An 18,203-nucleotide genomic window follows, 5' to 3' on the forward strand; every position below is an offset into this window, starting at 1 on the left:
ATTTTAATTTGCAAACAATTACCGGTCACCTGTTACAGACCACCGGTTTCCCTGAAATAGTATGGCAGTCTCTCGCGACGTGTGTTCGTCTATCAGCCGGCCTTCGCGACGAATCCTAAGTAATACGACGTGAACGCGTTCGGCCGAGATTCTGCGTTCCTTTCCACCTACGGATTATACCGGGTTGCCGTTTGCGAAAGATCATTATCTTAACGATGCTCGGCCTCGTCACATTATACGCGATGGCTGCGAACAGCCGCGCGTCACGAAACCGACGCGTAGATCTTTTCATGTATACATGCGTTATAAAAATAAAGCACGATTTCATCGCGTCGGGGGGGAAATCCGCGAGCAACAATGGCACCTCCGATTTTAATTCCGCCGGGTGTCCCACGCGATACATTCTCCTTCGCGCTCAAGTAATGGAGAAAGTTGCCGTTGTTGCGCGATATAAAGTAATCCGGGGACTAATTTGTTTAATGGGGCACTTAAATTAAGCGTTAATTGCGTCGATAATGGTAATTAAATTAATGGTGTTGTTTAGCCGAATCTTTATTGTAAATTGAGAAAATAATTTTTTAAATCTCGTTTCATGACAGAGAAATAGTCTTCACACACACGTGCGCGCGCACGCATACGAGCATAAGCCGATTACTACTGCGTATCAGCTACAGTAAAAAATTTTGTATTGAAAACGGCCCACTGAAATTTCGTATTACTTTAACATAGGTATGTGTTAAAAAATACATAAATATAATGTTAACTTAACACATTAACACATTCTTGGCAACGTATAGTGTGCACATTTTTTTAAACTCATTTTCTGTGTTAAAATGGCAACATTTCAGTGGGTCGTTTTTAATACAAAATGTTTTACAGTGCCGAAGCGTGATTGATGCTCATATTAACGATCGTTTTACGAGCTCGCCATGACCTTTTCGTTTTTCATTGTAGTGCTTAAGTGACTAATATCAGGCAAGGATTGCTTAGCCAGAAATGATCAACGTTATTCATCAGCGACAAGTGCTCCTTACGAGGAAACGTTCGACGCTGTTGCTTTACACACGTCACTATCATTACTGTGCAGTAACAGAAATGCAATCTAAATGATCGTTCAATTGAGAGTAAGAACTTAATATCGAAATACACACACATACACACACACACACACACACACATATATAGGTAAATATTTATTTATTACATACATATATTTATCATATATAAATCTCATCAAGATGGATAGCTACATATATTTTATAAAAACAGACTTATAAAAAGATACTTTTTTAAATGTATTATCCTGCAAGTAATAAGTTTCTTCATGCTACATGGAGTTCATAAAGATTACCAGCAGCATAACCATACGTCTCTTACTTTAAACCATGTTACATAAACGCATCCACGTAAAAAGTTCATTGCGGTCGGGAGAAGGCTGCTGTCGAACAACGTTCGTTTTTTCGTCCCGCACACAGTCATCCAGAACCCATTAAATACTTATCGTGACGAGTTCGAGAATTCTTTCCGAAAAGGAGTCATCTGCGGCCGATCATACCCCGACGTCGTCCTGCCGAGGGAGACCGCCGGGACGAAACGAAAAGCAGATCAGTCGGCTCTCGATAAGAGCGACGCGGTTGGGATGCGAGTAATGGTGGGGTGCGGACCGCACGACTCGAAGCTCACGACAACGGCGACGACGACGAAGTAGAAGAAGAAGAAGCGGAGGAAGATGAAGAGAGGAAGACGCGGGATAAGAGAGAGCGAGCTAGCTCACCTTGGCGCCCATGGTATGCGCTCATTGGCGTCCCTCGCATAGGCGTAGTGCCGTCTCGCCGCGGTAGGCGATGATGCTTTGATAAGGAGTGGCGAGCTCGGACAAGAAGAGATAGATAGATAGATAGAAAAAGAGGGAGAAAGAGGGGGAGAGAGAGAGAGAGAGAGCATTATTTATTATGCGCTTCCCGAAAAGGAGTTTAAGCGTCAGTGAAGAATAATTATATAATAGAAAATAATGATGAAATAAAAGTGAATATGAGTATAGAAAAAAAAAGAAAACAAACTAAAAATGAAATAGAATAAAAGCGAAGATGAGAATAAAGTGAAAGTTCTAAAAGGTCCACACTGAGCAGACATTAGACTAAGGTACGCAGTACGCTAAAGATAATTTACATTGGTAGATATGTAAAAGAAGGCAAAAGTATGAAATTGAGAGTAATAATACACGCAATCCGAAATATGTCTGAGAGAAGCCAAGAGATTTTGCCAAAAATATAATAGAAAATGGGAACAGAAAACAGAGAGATAAACAGAGAGAGAGAGAGATTATAGTCGCTGCGGCAGCGGCCTTTACGGTCATTTGTACCCAAGCCATATCGCTGTGAGCGAATTTTATACCCATTGCGTACGACATGCAACGTACAACCCCCGTTAGAGTCACCCGAGCACCTCATTGCATCCCGAGTAAAAAATATTGTCCTACATTAAGTCTATTTAGCTCTGTGTTAAGTCTTCAAAAAGAAAACAGAAATATCTTCCCATTTATAGCATCAAAGGGAGTACAATACGAGACTTTTGAAGACTTAACGTAGAATTAAATAAACTTTATGTAGAACTGAAACCTTGACTCGGGAAATTTTCGAGATATTGCCTTGTGACTGTTTTTTCAGTAATATTTTTTATACAGCAGAACGGCGATTTTGTGTACGCAGGAGATGTCGTTACAATTTAGACTATCGGGGAGAAGAAACTACTGCGCATCATTTAATTCATCCCCGACAGACCTAAGCCGACGAGAGACGCAGATGTCTCCTTTATTATCATATTATGCGATATATTGCTCTTTTATCTTCGTTATTACGCAATTATTGCGAGTACATTGCAATGTACAAAGGACTGCTCTTCGTAAAACGTTTTAAGCCCGACTGAACGTTTGAAGTCCGCGCGTTGGAAAAGAGATAAAAATGTATATTTCTCTGACAACGCGCGCGAGCGTTTTCATCCTTTTAAATAGAATCATGTGACGCGTGCTTGAGTTGAGATATGATTTACACTGGATTTAATATTCTGCATAGTTGTGAGCGATAAATCAGGATAAGGCAGGAAATCTTAGGAAGATGGAGAGATCGAATAGCATGTTCCGACGACTTCGCGCGTCTGTCTCTCTCTCTCTCTCTCTCTTTCCCTTTTCCTGGACTCCCTCCCTCTTACTCTCTCTTTGGATTCGCGTAATTTTCAGAAAAGTATGCCAGACGCATATGTTTTTCTTGCGGTGTAATTAGCGGAATTCCGTCACTCGAGGCATGAATATGGAAAACAGTGTGCCCGTTCGGTATGCTGACACATCGCTGAATCGTATACAACGACGCTCAATGGGCTACGTAACATGCAAAAACGTTATGTATTCCGAGCCGCTGCGCGGCGAGAGCGTCACGGAGACCGCGAGGAAAGACGTCCGGGAAAAGCGAAGGATAATAAAACGTCGGTCTATCTCGCAGCGCGAAGGATTGTCTTTATTGTTATCAGCTCGATCGCTTTATCAATGTTAATCCTATCAATCTGATAAAGCATTTGCGGTGAAAATGCAAAAATCGGCATTCCCAATTTTATCGCGATGTCCTCAGGGCGAGATAAGCTCTGTAAGGACGCGGCAGCCGAAAGTCATCGGGGAAAATACGTTAATCGATTTTTCTCCCGCTCTCTCGAAAGTGTTCTTTAAAATGCAATTAATGCATTAAGAAATCCATTTAGTTGACTTAAACGAAATTCTTGTTCGAATATGAACAAATGAATGTTTTCGTTGTGAGAATCAAATTTGGTTCTCTGAACTAGACATTTTTTTTCATTTTCGTTCCAGAAAACCAAACTTTCCCACAACCAAAACGTTTATTTGACCATATCCAAACAAGAATTTAATTTGAGTCAATTAAATGGGAATAATAATTCTCAATATATATTATCATTGAGAAACAGTCAATTGTCACAAATGATCATACAAGTATAATAATACTGCAAATCTCTCGATAAAATTTCATTGTTAATAGTAGCAATTGTTTTTCATCGAGAAAAATCTAACAATGAAACAATGAAACAATGAAAAAAGATATTAACAGGAAACAATGAAAAAAGATATTATTTATTACTTCTTTTTTATTATCTTATCTTAGCCTTTATTGTCTTATTTTATATCTATCTATATATTATCTTAATTTCATTCTTAAGATATTGCCAGTGATTGTGCCTGAAATATTTTTAGTCATGTTTTAATTGATTTAATTTGCATTGCGTTTGAAAAACACGCTAATCCTGATAGAGTTCGAACTCGAAATCTCTAACGATTAGTGACGTTTCCTTTGATTCAACTTAAGAGAGCGCAGGTTTTCGAGCACGCTGTAATGACTGTGCCTGAAAAATTCCACCTGGCGGAGCGAGCCGAGCTCTCTGCGGTATTCGCGGCCGGCGATGCGAAAGTATGCGCGCCATCGTTCGACGGCAGGCATATCGATGCCCCTGGGCGCATCTGCATCGGAAAAACGCGTCATCGATGACTCCGATATTTTTTTCATTCAACCGGAGGAGGAGGATTCCCCCACCGCAAAAATCGGGACGATCCCGTCGGCGCGCTCACGCGCGTGCCGTAAATTTTCAGGTGCCATTCCTTATTAACGCGGGTCTTCTCCCATCTCTTTTCTTCCCCGTTTCTTTTCTCTTCTTTTCCCCCTTTTTATTGTTTTCGTGCCGATTCTCCTGTTGCGAGTGGCCTTCTCGAAGCCGAGACGTCGCCGATTGTGCATACCGAGCACGATCGGTTTGCCTCATTGTGCGTTACGTAATGCGTGGACAGAGAAGGAAGAAAGGGGGAAGGGAGGAGGGAGAGAGAGAGAGGAACGCGAATCGTCGACTGATCATGTGTACATGTGTTATATGAGAGTTATATGCGTATGCATGCATGTGCATGCGCAAATACAGGCGATAAATAAATAAATGCGTAGGTGCGCGCGCGGCAACGACTCGTGGAATGCCACGCCTGTCGCCGAGAAAAATCCGGGACATCCTTGTGAAACTGGCCGTTGCGCGATCGAGAGGAAAAAGCCGATTCGCTTGCATTCTTGATGTATCGTCCGCGACAAAATCCGCGATAAATATCCGCGCGCGGCGTTTGCATTCCAGACGGTCCGAGTTTCTTGACCTTTTGCGCCACACTCGAGAGCAAGCCCCGCAAGAGAATCGGCGGGCATTATTATTGTGAAACCGGTGCTCGAAATTAATCGGGTTTCAGTGACGAAGCCCGACTTTATCTTTCGAAAATCGGTAATATATGATTCTATTCGTCGGATATCGAATTATATAATTTTTTTTTTCGACGGCCAAACGTGTGTACATTGAACTCCAATAAAGTTTCGACATTCATCAGTCGAGAAATCTCACTGTAATACGAGTAACCTTTCCTCCGGTGGAAAGTTTAGAAAATCGTACGATCAATGCCGAATCAGCTTCATGATCGTCTCATTAAATTAAATCTCGAGCTTGTTTTACGCAAGCAAAGGATTAAGAGGACACGAAAACTTTGCTGAAAGAATCGGGACTATCATAGTCAGCGAAAGGTCGCGGCGCTTTCTAAGCTATTATTGTTCGAATGCAATTTTATCAAAGGAAAAGGTTACTTTTTTCTATATAAAAAAAAATCTCCTTATACACTTTGCATGCGGGAATTTCGGGACACCCTGTATATATGTGATCCCGAAATCGAATTCGTCCGACACAAATTGAGTTATCTCGATGAGGTTTCTTTTATGGTGTAGGTATATCCAATCTGCGAAGGACAGATTCCCCTTGAGAATGAAATGCTACTTATGTGCATAAAGCAATAACAACTCGGATACCCCACACGTAGATCACGCGCGGCCGACCGACGGCCGTGTACATGCAACGTATGCCTGGATACGGTCAGGTCGCGGATTGATATCGGATACGCGTATAGCGGGACATGGGCGGTTTCGAAGAATGCGTTTCCTTCCTGCCGATACACACACGTACGCCGTATATGGGCGCGCGAACGCGCCGCTCGTGATCGGAGATGCGCGCGATCGCCCCGCTGTTTTATAAGTACGTATTCCGCGCGCTGTAAAATGAGTCATATCGCGATTCCAATTCCATTCATGCGCCGCAAACAAAGTGGGCAACGCGTCGACGACGACGACGCGGGAGCGGAACTTTCGCGATGCGGCAACGGGAGCGGCCGTAGCCGCGGGAGAGAGAGAGCTTACGCAACGAGAAAACGTCAGTTTTACGTTTCTACGAATCAAGTTTCATTTAGACTTTTAGCTTGGTTCCGTTTTGATTTCGTCTACACCGATCGTCTAACGCGAGCTTCGAGTGGCATGGAAGCAAGTGCTACATTCAAGTAAATAATTACTCCGATACTCTTCAGCAAATTTTTACTTGGATTAAGTAAATATTATTTGAACGTAGCATTTTCTTCTTCTTCATTCAAGTAATATTTTCTCGATTCAAGTAAATATTTGCTGAGGAGTATTGGAGTTATTTACTTGAATCTAGCACTTTTTTCCGTATATCCCGAGAGAATTATTGAAACGCTTCTATTGGACACGAGATGCGTTCCGAAACTTATCGAAAAAAGCGTTTCAATCTTTTCTGTGACTGATCGTATACATCAATTAATGAGAGACGCGACGATATCGCGGTGTCGATCACCGGTGACTTCCATACATTTTACTATTCGACACGAAATGCGTTACGAAACTCATCGAGGAAAAGTGCTATTATAATCATTTTATGACTGATTATGCAAAGCGTAACGTAGAAAATTAAGTAGTAGTAGATGACTAATCGATGACTAAGCGAGTCGATGAAACGAGCTGACAGACATATGCATTACGAATCGCATATATTTTTTACTAAATTTACTAAATTTCGACCGTGGTAACTTTATTTTATTCTTAGCAAATTCGTCAAACATCCTTGTTGATCTCATCGGGGATTCAATTCTTTTTCAGTTCGAAATTGTCGATTAGATATAACGGACGTCATAGTGAATGAACATATCCATCGCGAAATTCCACGAGAAAAAGAGAAATCTCGCCTGGTGATCAGCAGATGTCATAATTGTGTCATTTGGAAAAATTTAATCGTGTTCTCTTGATTTTAATACATTCATCCCTGAAGAGAAGGTTAGCAACGAGAATTCCTGCATAATAAATGATTTGACACACCTACAAAAAATACGTGATGTATCGCTGTCCCAATCCCGGCTTTTCGGTCCAGCATCCTGATCGCTTCGTCGTCATATTGACACTCGCGTAGATACAATTCGATCGAGAACGCACGTGTTAAAAGATTAAGCATCTCACAGACCTGAGAAATATTTCAGTCGCTCGAGGAAAATGCAAAACAGCATAGTGACACGCGTACTTCGCGGTATACGTAATTTCTCGTCGAATGGGAACGTAATGAAAACTCGGAAAAGTTTACGGCATGTAAAGATGGATTCAACCGCCTTGAAGGTCCGCAATATTTCAACAGCGTGGATTGTTGTCGCTTGGCTGTTTAATATTAGGCGACGACGGCTGGCGATAAACGAAAGAGTGACTTGCGCTTTTTTACTAACCATTGTTTTAGTATTCTCGCGCATCGCAAATTCTCCCGTGAATGAGTGTTACATTTCGATTTTTGCGCGATGTATTTTGTCGGCTCTCGAAATGTTTAATCGGACCCTCCATCGGCACTGCTTTGATTAACACATATTCTTTTAGCAATCCGCGCGAGTGTCAGTGCTGCAAATTAGTACGCCGATGAAATTGAAAATAAAAATTAAACTGCGAATGAAATGTTGAGATAACCGAATATTAAATAATTTCAAAGTATGTGTGTTCTTTTTTAAGACGTTCCGGCAGGAAGAAAATGGCATCAAGTAGCGCATTTGTAGCATTCGTAGCGTCAAAATGGGGCAATAGTTTCATAGTATATGTTTCCCAAAATCGACGGAATATGTAGGATTAACGTAGAAAATGTATGAAAACAAATAAAATAAAATAACACGAAAGACATGCAAAATTTCGGACAATTCGAGACTTTATATCAGATCTCGCAAATGTTTCCTCAGCGTTTTCACGATCGTCGTCACCTGTCCATCTGACCTAACCGATCACATAACGTTGTGCTCCCGCAGGTAAGCACTTGGTGCTGGTGACAGATCCCGAGATCGTCGAGGATGCGTACGCCTTCGACAATCCTTGCTTCAAGGATGCCACGCCTGCGGTTGGCCGTGTCACAGAGAGACCGTTGTCGGCTGTACCTGGCGATACACCTGTCAAGGATTCCACACGATGGTCCACACCTTGGACCTCTCTTGGCCTCGGATCGGCCATCCGCAACGACAAACGTCGGACTCTCGATGATTCCTACGTCAGCGTAAGGCCCTCATCTGATTATTAATTTTTTTTTCTCACAGACAATCGTCCCCCGTTCGATACGTCCTTCGATACGCGCTATAATTAATTCTGTCCTCGGTCTTATATTTTATTACGTTTTATTAAATTTTATTTTTTATTTTGATTGTGAGAAAATAGTGAATAAAGTGGCAGGAATGTCGCGATGTAAAAACAAAATGGGAAAGACGAGTTGATGAAAACGCACGATGTATTGAAGATATTGCTCTGCTTAATGAGTTATTCAAAAGAACGTTTCGAACGTATTATCGGTTTATCGAGTCATTTCTTTTATTAGCCGAAGGCAAATGCGATTTGGTCGTTTAAGTGAATCCAAATCGATGACTGAATCGTTCCTCTCACACTGTTTGAAAAAATAAGATAAAAAAATTCAATAGCTCGTCATTTAACTCTCTTTTCGCGCGGATTCGATATAACTAACGTAATCCGATAATAACGTTATCTGTGCAAATATATAGCCCGTGTGTCGGCGCGACAGTTTGTCGTGTGGTGACTTTTAATTGAAGATTATCGACAGGCGACCGAGTTATTGTGCCAGGTGGACGACAAATCCCGCGTTTGAATCCGTCCAAGTGTTAAACGTGATGATAGTTCTTGTTGATCACGCGATGCCGGTCACGTGATAATTGAAGGATGAAATGAACGAAGGCGATACGTAACATTTATGAACTTTTACGATCTAACCTAACTGTAAAAAGCCTCTTTCTTCAAAAAGAAGAATTGAATCGGAAACAAATTTGCTTCATAGAATTTATATAAACAAGCAATTAAGTCTCATTCTTTGACGCAACATCCATCAGATTTCAAATTTTATGCCTCACTTTCTTTTCCTAACGGGAATTTCATAGAGAAATCTCATCTGATGAAAAATTTCACTATTGAAATATTCACTCTTCAGCATATATTGAAAAGTACATAAAGGCGAGGATATAACTGGAGATACAAAATATCCTTTCGTTGTCAATCAAATTAACAATTGAGCATACATTTTTACTAAGATGAAACTGTGTCGGCTGTGTTGTAAATCTGTTGCTATTTATATGTCCGGAATACTCCGTACGTGACACAGATGGAAGTGGTGAACGATAACTCGTCAATGGGCATGACTCCTCTTTCGTAAGAATATGACGTATCTCCTTCGTCCACTTGTCCCCGGCTTATTAGCTTGTCATCGCCGCGGTGTCCGTTCATTGATCGTCACACGACTTGACTTCGTACTTGGGATCGCATTCATGACGCCGTTGCGAGTCCGTAAATCGGAAAGCACGACCCACCTACACACACATACACATATGTAGACGCATTCATATATTCGTGTGCGAAAATATACATATAAGCAGATATACGTACGCATGCAATAATGCAGCTACCGTTGAGCGTTTTAATCAGTCGTGTAACAATCGACCCTGCGTTTTGTTGCTTCAGCCCAAGGCCACCAGGGTCAGCGTAGTCAGTCTGCGTAGTCGTGACTTCACCGGACTGGGTTTTAACGTATGCGGTAATATGAGGGAGGGCATCTTCGTCAAGGACCTGCTGCATCGCGGCCCCGCGTCCGAATCCGGACTGATACATCCTGGTTGGTATCGTCGCGACCGAAGTGCCTTTCACGGTTACTTTGAATCGACAGTTTCTCTCTCTCTCTCTCTTATTTTCGTCATATAAATACACTGCGAAGGTTACTCACATTAGGTCGATATGAAGGATTTCTCGCTTCTTTGCGGAGATTCGTTCTGCTAGTTTCTGTTTTCTGGCGAAATGAGATAACGTCGTACGTCTGTTGCGCGTAACGACAATAATAACCATTTTGATTGATAAAAAGTAGTTTCACACAAACCCTGCAATTATGTCCTCACTTTTATCTAACGGATGACAAATGATGAATGATAAATTCTTTGCGCTACTTTGATAAAAGAAAAAACATACATACATACAACTTTGATAAAAGAAAAAACATACATACATACAACATAAAAACATTTATTCCGTCTTGAATATACACAGTAAAAAGTTTTGTGTTAAATTTAACACATTTCATATGTCTCAAATGGTCCATGCAAATTTTGGTGTTAATTTAACACGAGAATGCGTTGGAAAGTAACATAATATTAGATCAATAATTAGTAAATTAGAAAAGTTAGTAATATTATATCAATAATTAACACAAAATTAATATCCATAATTTTTAAATCGTGACTGAAGTGTAAAATGTGTTATTTTAAGTTACATATGTTGAGTATCGATTCAACACAAAATATTGAGGTAACATAAACATAATAAATGTTAGATTAATACACGGGTATGTTAAAAATTTAACACAAAAATTTTAATACGTGCAAAATGTTTTCTACTATGTAAGAATATCGTGCTACAACGCGTTTTTTGACACTTTGTAGCGGCGAACTGAGAAGTAAATAGAGAAGTAAATTTCCAGGTATAGAAATGATCGGGGAAATATAATTTGAAAATAATCGTAAAAGTAATCGGAAAAGAAATAAAAGCGCGAAAGAACAACGTGACGAAGTAACGCGAAACGTAATCAGAGGTAATCCGTTTTACCGTCCGACAGTCCCATTTTCACGCTCAGCTATGTTCCCGTCGCACGATAACGGTGCAACGATGATTTTCTCTTTGTCCGCTGCAGCGGGATCGAGGAATGCAACATAATTTCCGAGAAACGCCGTCGGAAAACGACGATCGCTCCGACGCGTTTAGGCGGATTATAATTCAATACCTCAATTAACGTATGAATATGTCTCCTCCTCCGATAAAAGCCGTCCGCGGATGTAAGAATCACCCACATACCTACATTCCGCAGTGAAAGCCACCGTGTTACCGCCGCATTCGAGCGTTTACTAATGCATGTCGGGAGACGATTAAAATGAGGTATTAAGTCCTCGTTAAAGCGCATTTGATGGCATAAGTGGAGTGCGTGAATCGCCGTGCTATGATATCGATGCCCCAGTTATGGCAAATGCTGCAACTCGGCCGATTTTTATCTCAGATTAAAGAGCGAAGAGTCTCGAGTCCGGCCAACGGGCTGTCTTTTTTACTGAAAAACCCCGACTTTTAAACAATCGTCGATTTAATCGGTGAATTCGAAATAAAGCAATAAATAATATTTTAACTACGTGATTTTCTGTCACGTTAATTTGACCACTTATCGATTGTCGGGGCGAAAGGAAAGTATCCGGAATATTTCACAAGTCTGCTTAATCGAGCGCAAACTTTAAGAGCGTATCATTTTATTTCAACGCACTTCGTAAGAATTTTCAGTTTAATCTTCAGCTTGCCTCTAAGTCTTCAATTTTAAATCAGACTTTCCGCCCTTTTTCTAATTGCAGTATTCACTGATCTTATAATGAAACCCAGGAAAAAGTCACACCGTTATCGTGCGATCACAACACAGCTGAGCGTGAAAATGGAACTGTCGAACGGTAAAGCGGATTATCTCGGATTACATTTTACATCACTTTTTTCGGGTTATTCTTTCGCGTTTAAATCTCCTTTAATTACTTTAAAAATTATTATCCTTTTAAAATTATATCATATAAATATTATATTATTTTCAAATTTTATTTGCCGAGATTGTCGAAGGAACATCGATTATCCTGAAAGAGAGAAAATATGTAATTTTCGAAATTCCGCTCCCGGAAACGAGGGGATCGCCCCGGATCGCAGTTCCGCCGAAGACTGGGAACGATCTCAGGGCGAGACGGCGGGATGCAAAACCGTTCCCTTTCTGCCGCAGGCGACCGCATCTCCAGCGTGAGGATCAGCTTCCGCAACATGGTGTACGAGGACGCGCTGACGATCCTGAGCTACGCCTCGCCGTACGACGTGGAGCTGGAGGTGGAGAGCGGCGGCAACGGCTCGAAGCCGGCGACGCTGCTGAAGAAGAGCGTCGGCCCGAGCTCGACGAGGATATGCCATCCTCTCTACAGGAGCCAGTCGATTCCCGAGTTCTCGCAGGCGCACAGGAGCGTGGCGAAGCGGCTCTTCATGGCCGACCCGAACGACTCGGTCGGCTCGAACTACTCGACGATGAACTCGACGACGCAGAAGTCGTCCAAGTCGACGCCGGCCGGCGGCCAGAACCTCGAGAGGCGTCACGACGAGACGAGGAACAATCACCACCACAAGTTCGGCATCAAGGTGCTGCCGGCGCTCGACGGCACCGTGCACCGCATCGAGAATCAGAACGAGCACAACACGAATCTCGAGAGAAGGCACTCGCGCAAGCTGGACGCGGAGAAGCTGCTGGCGAACCGGCACTCGACGACGTCGAGCGACGGCCCGCCGTCGGAGCGTTACCAGCAGCGCGACGACCACGCGCTGCCGACGACGAGGGTCGACGAGCCGGACGGCGGCAAGAGCGACTCCGTCAACATACCGTCGGAGGTGCCGGCGGAGGTGCACAACGCGGCTATGGCGGCGCGCAGGAACCGCAAGAGCTACCCGGAGCCGCTGAAGACGAGCGGCTCGTTGGAGTCGGAAGGCGGCAAGAGTCCGCAGAAGAACAAGAGGAAGGCGCCGGCGCCGCCGAAGAGCGGCTCGGAGGCCCCGCCGAAGAAGGACGCGATGATCGACACGATCGAGAGCATCGCCGATTACACGGAGTCGTTGTGCAGCTACGTGAGCAAGGCGCGCGACAACGACGCGGCGGCGGCGGACCGGCAGCACCGGCTGGAGAGCCAGTCGATGGCGAACAGGCGGAACTCCGAGTCGGACACCGACAGCGAGATGCAGAACAGCTTCACGACGATCGAGCTGAACCCGGCGGACATCACGATCCACCGCACGCCGGTGCCGGAGGCGCCGAACGACGACGAGGAGGAGGACGACATGTACAGGAAAGCGGCCAGCTTGGGCGACCTCTCCAAGTACGAGAGTAAGGCCGCCGCGACCTTGGAGAGGGCGCAGAGCCTCGACATGAGCGCCGACACGGGCGCGAAGAAGCGCAAGGCGCCGTTGCCGCCGGAGGACATAAACGAGTCCACGGAGGACCTCAGCAGGCTCGACCAGATCGACACGTTCGACCGGCGGAAGCTGAAGAAGTCCAACGAGTGGGGCACCCTGGAGGACGTGATCTGGAGCGAGAACGCCGCGGCGTCCGCCGAGCCGGCGGACGAGAAGAAGACGCGGACCAGGAAGAGGAGCAACGGCACCCTGGAGCGCTCCAAGTCCGCGGTGGAGATCAAGCTGAAGGACGAGGTCGGCGAGAAACGGGCCGAGGACTCCGAAACCAGCAGCATCGAGCTGTACAACCTGCCGTTGAGCAAACGACTGACCCAGGAGTTCATTCACGCGGAGCGGATGTTCAATCCGGACGAGGACAACTCGCTGGCGAGGATCGTCAACGACGGCAATGTCGTGAAGAGCCCGACGCCGGAGGAGCTGGAATTGGACTTCCAGCTGGCCCGGGAGAAACTCGCGGTCGAGGAGGAGGCCGGCGTGTCGGAGAAGTCGGGGGACTTCAGCCGCGCGTTGCGCTACTTCGAGATGCACGCCTCCCCGGAGCCGGCGAGGCCGGACGACTCGAAGGAGGAGGGAGTGACGAGCGAGCCGTCGCTCTACTCCGGTAAGCAACCGGTCGTCGAGGAGCCGGTCTCGAAGGTGAGCGTGGACCGGGGTTGCCGCGGCTGCCACGACAGGCACAGCGCCGACTGCGAGAAGCTGAACGGCCAACGTCGCGCGACTCCTACGCGGACGTCGTCCGCGAGGGAGAGCGCCGAAGGCGAACGGACGCGAGGAGCCAACAAGTCGAGGGAGGAGGACTCGTGGGAGGAGATCGTGGACGGTGGGAAGAACGCCTTCTCCACGTTCCAGGCGCACCGGACGAAGTTCGAGCTGCACACGGCGGATCAGCACGAGAGGAACGGCTCGGCGACGAAGCCCAAGTCGCCGTGCGACGTCGTTACGTTCGACACGCACTTCGGCAGACGCGTGGTCGAGGTGGTCGAGAGCGGGAATCGCGACGACGACGACCCGATGGAGGACGAGGACGAGTACGAGTTCGGCGGGGGCGCCGGGCTGCGGGCGAACAACCGGAGCGCGTTCTCGGTGAAGGAGGAAGAGCGTCGGAACGCCAGCAACGTCAGCAACGTCAGCGTGTCGAGCGGGGAGAACAGCGAGGACAGCGGCCTGGTGAGGGAGTCGATGGACTACCATCCGCGGGACTCCGGCCTGCGTTCGTCCTCGTCGTCGCCGCCGAACACCGGCCGGAAGGCGACCTACATCACGGAGATCAAGGTCTCGCCCAACCGGGAAGGCGCTGCCGACAACGAGCAGGTGACCACGAGCAGCAGCGGCGCTGCGGAGAGCGGCGAGTCCCGGAGGTCGTCGGCGCAGCGGGACGCCAAGGTGACCTCCAACGGCAAGCCCACGTCCGGCAAGAAGCCGCCGGTGCCCCCCAGACGGTCGGACATCGCGAAGAGCCCGAGGGACGACAGGCTGGCCGACAAGCAGGTCGTCTACGTGTCCGAGTACAAGTCCGCGGCCAAAGGCCCGCAGATCATGGACGCGCAGTCGACGGAGATGAGGCAGCCGGAGAACGCCGGGAAGAAGTTCGAGCATTGGATCTTCGTGGCCGACAAAGAGCAGGCTCGCTGGAGCGCCGGCCAGCCGCAGCCCGTGACGAACATCGTCCTCTCCTCGAGGGATGACGCGAACTAGAGCACTCGCGGCCCCACCCGGTCGCATTCGGAAAACACGAGCGTTGCGAGATCGTCTTCGATGATCGTCGTCTCTGATTGGGGTATGCTTTTGGATCCGTGGCAGATCCGAGAGGATACTCCAGTGACAGTGAACACACTCACTCAACCAGCACTCCCAGCGTTCCCAGCAAACGCCAAGCGTAACAGTAGCGTTAATGTTACAATGTTATCATTTTCAATGTTGTAATTCTCTACTCAACGATGTAATTGTTATACACAGCATGCGTTGCACTGTATTTACATTGTGGAGTTGGGAATTATATGGATATTTATTTACTTCAGCTTAGTGCCAAGCAAGGACTTGGTTTACAATCTTTGCATTAACATCCATGTCTGAAGATTACTTAATTAATTAAAATTCGTTACGATAAAATTTAACGCGTAAATATCACTGCACAAGCATTGCCGCTTCTATTACTTTTATCTTGTTCGATCTATCGCAGCCTTTCACATCTAAACGTTAATTTTTATCCGAGTTGGAAATTATAACATTGACGTGATGCTGCTGTTATTTGGCGTTTGCTGGGTTGTTTCCTGAACGCGATCATTGTTGAGAATTGAGAAGAATTCGGTGTGTTGAAGAAGCTACCGTAAATGATATTGTTGATTCAACGTCGCCACTTGCTCTGGGATTCGCGGGTTCGTGGAGCGATACTACCATGTTGATATTTCAGAGAGGCGCCGTCCTTGGTTTGCCCACGTTTCGCGATTAACCGCGGGCTCCCTTCCCCGATTGAACGACTGCGACGTTATGACGCGTCGTGCACGTCAGATTGAGTCACGAGATCTATTTGTTAACACGCCGACTACCGCGTAGGTCATGGACACTGTAATGTCGCGTCTCACCAATTTATATATAAAACGTGATCACTTGTGTATAAAAAATTAAATAATCGACGACAAATTACATGTAGGTGTGTGCAGAAGTTTGTCCTTCGACTGTATGAAAATGGAACGCAACATGCGAAGGAAGATTCAAACTTTTGTACGCGTCTAATAATAAGGTCGAAGAATGGAGTTGTACGTAATTAATTATTTAATTAGATACATAGTCAACACACATACATACACGCACACACAGAGAGGGAACTAATGCTTACGTTTAAAGAAAGCAGCTTAGTAAGCGCTTTGTGATGATTGCTTCTGATTGGGATGTTCTCATAGATTTATGGAAGATCTAAAAGAATACTCCAATCATAGACAATAATCATACGAAACGCTTAACAAGCTGTTCTTTTTTTCCGCTGAACGCAAGCAATAAAACGACTCAACGAACATGTACACCGTGAAACGCACTTATGCACGAAATCATTGATGATTCAGCTTGCTTTCCGGCGAGAGACACAAGTCTATTATCTATTATCCTTTACCAAATGAGAAATAAGGACAAGTGGTGATTAACATAACTGGATTGCTTTCCAGCAAAAGACACGTCTCTAGTTATATCATAATTTATCTTTATTTCGCAATTCAGCAAAGGAAAGGACAATAGATAAAATAATTTTTGTTTATTGCTGTGAAGCGACTCTAGACTTGTGTCGACTTGTATCTCTTGTTAGAGGAGAGCAACCTCAATCCCCAATCGAGCATTGAAGTGGTCGGTGAGAATCAACGTGGCAGTCAACGCGTTGAACAGTCTCAAGCGTAGTCCACAATGGGCAGTAGAAGTATGTCCATAAGAAGTAAGAATAAGAATCGACCGATCATATTCGGTTAATTTCTTACTTCTTATGAACATACTCCTACTGCCCATTGTAGACCACGTTCCAGGACGGATTGGCTGAATTGACCGACTATAATACGGGTCCAGAGTTTCGTCGGAAGACGAAGTCATCCTTCGTCGAAAACGAATTCCTCGGCCGAATCAGCCGAAACGCATTACTCTATTGTTACGGTATAATCGTCGCAATATCCTGCTCTATGAATGAGTGTCGCATCGATCATTGTCACTTAGGAACTCATGCACTGCTGACATACACTCTCTTTCCAAAATCGGTCCTCGCGGAAACGGACGCGAGAGAGAGTCGAGGATGGGTGTCACGAGAGCGCACGAGAGACGATCGGAAGGAGTGCTTGAGCGACTACGTGCCATAAAGAGTGATTAGGCGGTGGGCAGGAGTGATTTGTAGAGCAATTTCCACAATTGTACACATTCCCCCTCTTTCGCGATTGTAATTGTGTGTAAATAGAGGCCAGTGTAGTTTGAAGCGTGTAGCCGCTAGTAATTATCTCGCGCGATAGGAAAGATCGCGTGTTTCACATTGGGGTAACGCATTTCTCTTTTTCCCGTTTCGAATCAAAATCATTTTTAATCGAGCCGTTAGAATCACCACTTCTCTCTTTCTCTCTCTTTCTTTCTCTGTCGCCGTCGCATGTTGTATGTGTAGTCATAGATCTTCCCATCGTCGTTTCTTTTACATATCCGCGTCCTCGTAGCGTATTTCGCCGCTAAATGCGTTTCTCGTCGCTCTTTTTGAGAAAGATCGAACATTGATCGAACATTACATCTTCTATTAGTTAGCATTTAGTGCGAAATATGCAGCGGGAATACGGAGTATATCTGTTGTAACTCTAAAATGTCACACCGTGTGAATTCCTTTTAACAGTTTCCGCCATCGTAGTTGAAATTTAATCGACGATTAACTCAACGGAATTGGCCAGTCGCATTGCCGGCCAATTAGCTGAACCGATCAATGCGATTGGACAATTCCGTTGGATTAATTGCCGATTAAACTATGATGATAGTAAAAACGGGTATAAGTCGCTGATATATGATAGATTTAAGCGAGCGACCGGGAATTAGACGATAAAATAACGCGCTGCGGGGGCCTGTCGGAGAATTCATATACGATATGACACCTTAGGGGGTCGAAACATGTACCTTTAACTCGCGGAAACTTCGATGATTGTAAATTATCCCGTTACTTGCAACCTTTATATTTCATTTTACTTAAATAGAAGGTACTTCGTAAGATAGTCCGCTATAAAATGTTACTCTCGCCGATAAGATCTGTAATCAAATAAC

At 45.1% G+C, this 18,203-nt stretch overlaps 1 protein-coding gene across 1 annotated transcript in view; it reads left to right on the plus strand.

Annotated features, from left to right (window-relative positions):
• Positions 1–15,866, plus strand: part of LOC106741420 — a 40,056-nt gene extending 24,190 nt beyond the window's left edge. Inside the window, exons 2-4 of the mRNA XM_014613436.1 lie at positions 8,186–8,427; positions 9,891–10,041; positions 12,214–15,866. Of these exons, the coding sequence (XP_014468922.1) occupies positions 8,186–8,427; positions 9,891–10,041; positions 12,214–15,137 (3,317 nt within the window). The 3' untranslated portion in view covers positions 15,138–15,866. The remainder of the gene's footprint in view (positions 1–8,185; positions 8,428–9,890; positions 10,042–12,213) is intronic.
• The last annotated feature ends 2,337 nt before the right edge of the window (positions 15,867–18,203 follow it).

Source organism: Dinoponera quadriceps, unplaced genomic scaffold (genome assembly GCF_001313825.1).
Source record: "Dinoponera quadriceps isolate SergipeBrazil2010 unplaced genomic scaffold, ASM131382v1 scaffold71, whole genome shotgun sequence".
NCBI classification, from domain to species: Eukaryota; Metazoa; Arthropoda; class Insecta; order Hymenoptera; family Formicidae; genus Dinoponera; species Dinoponera quadriceps.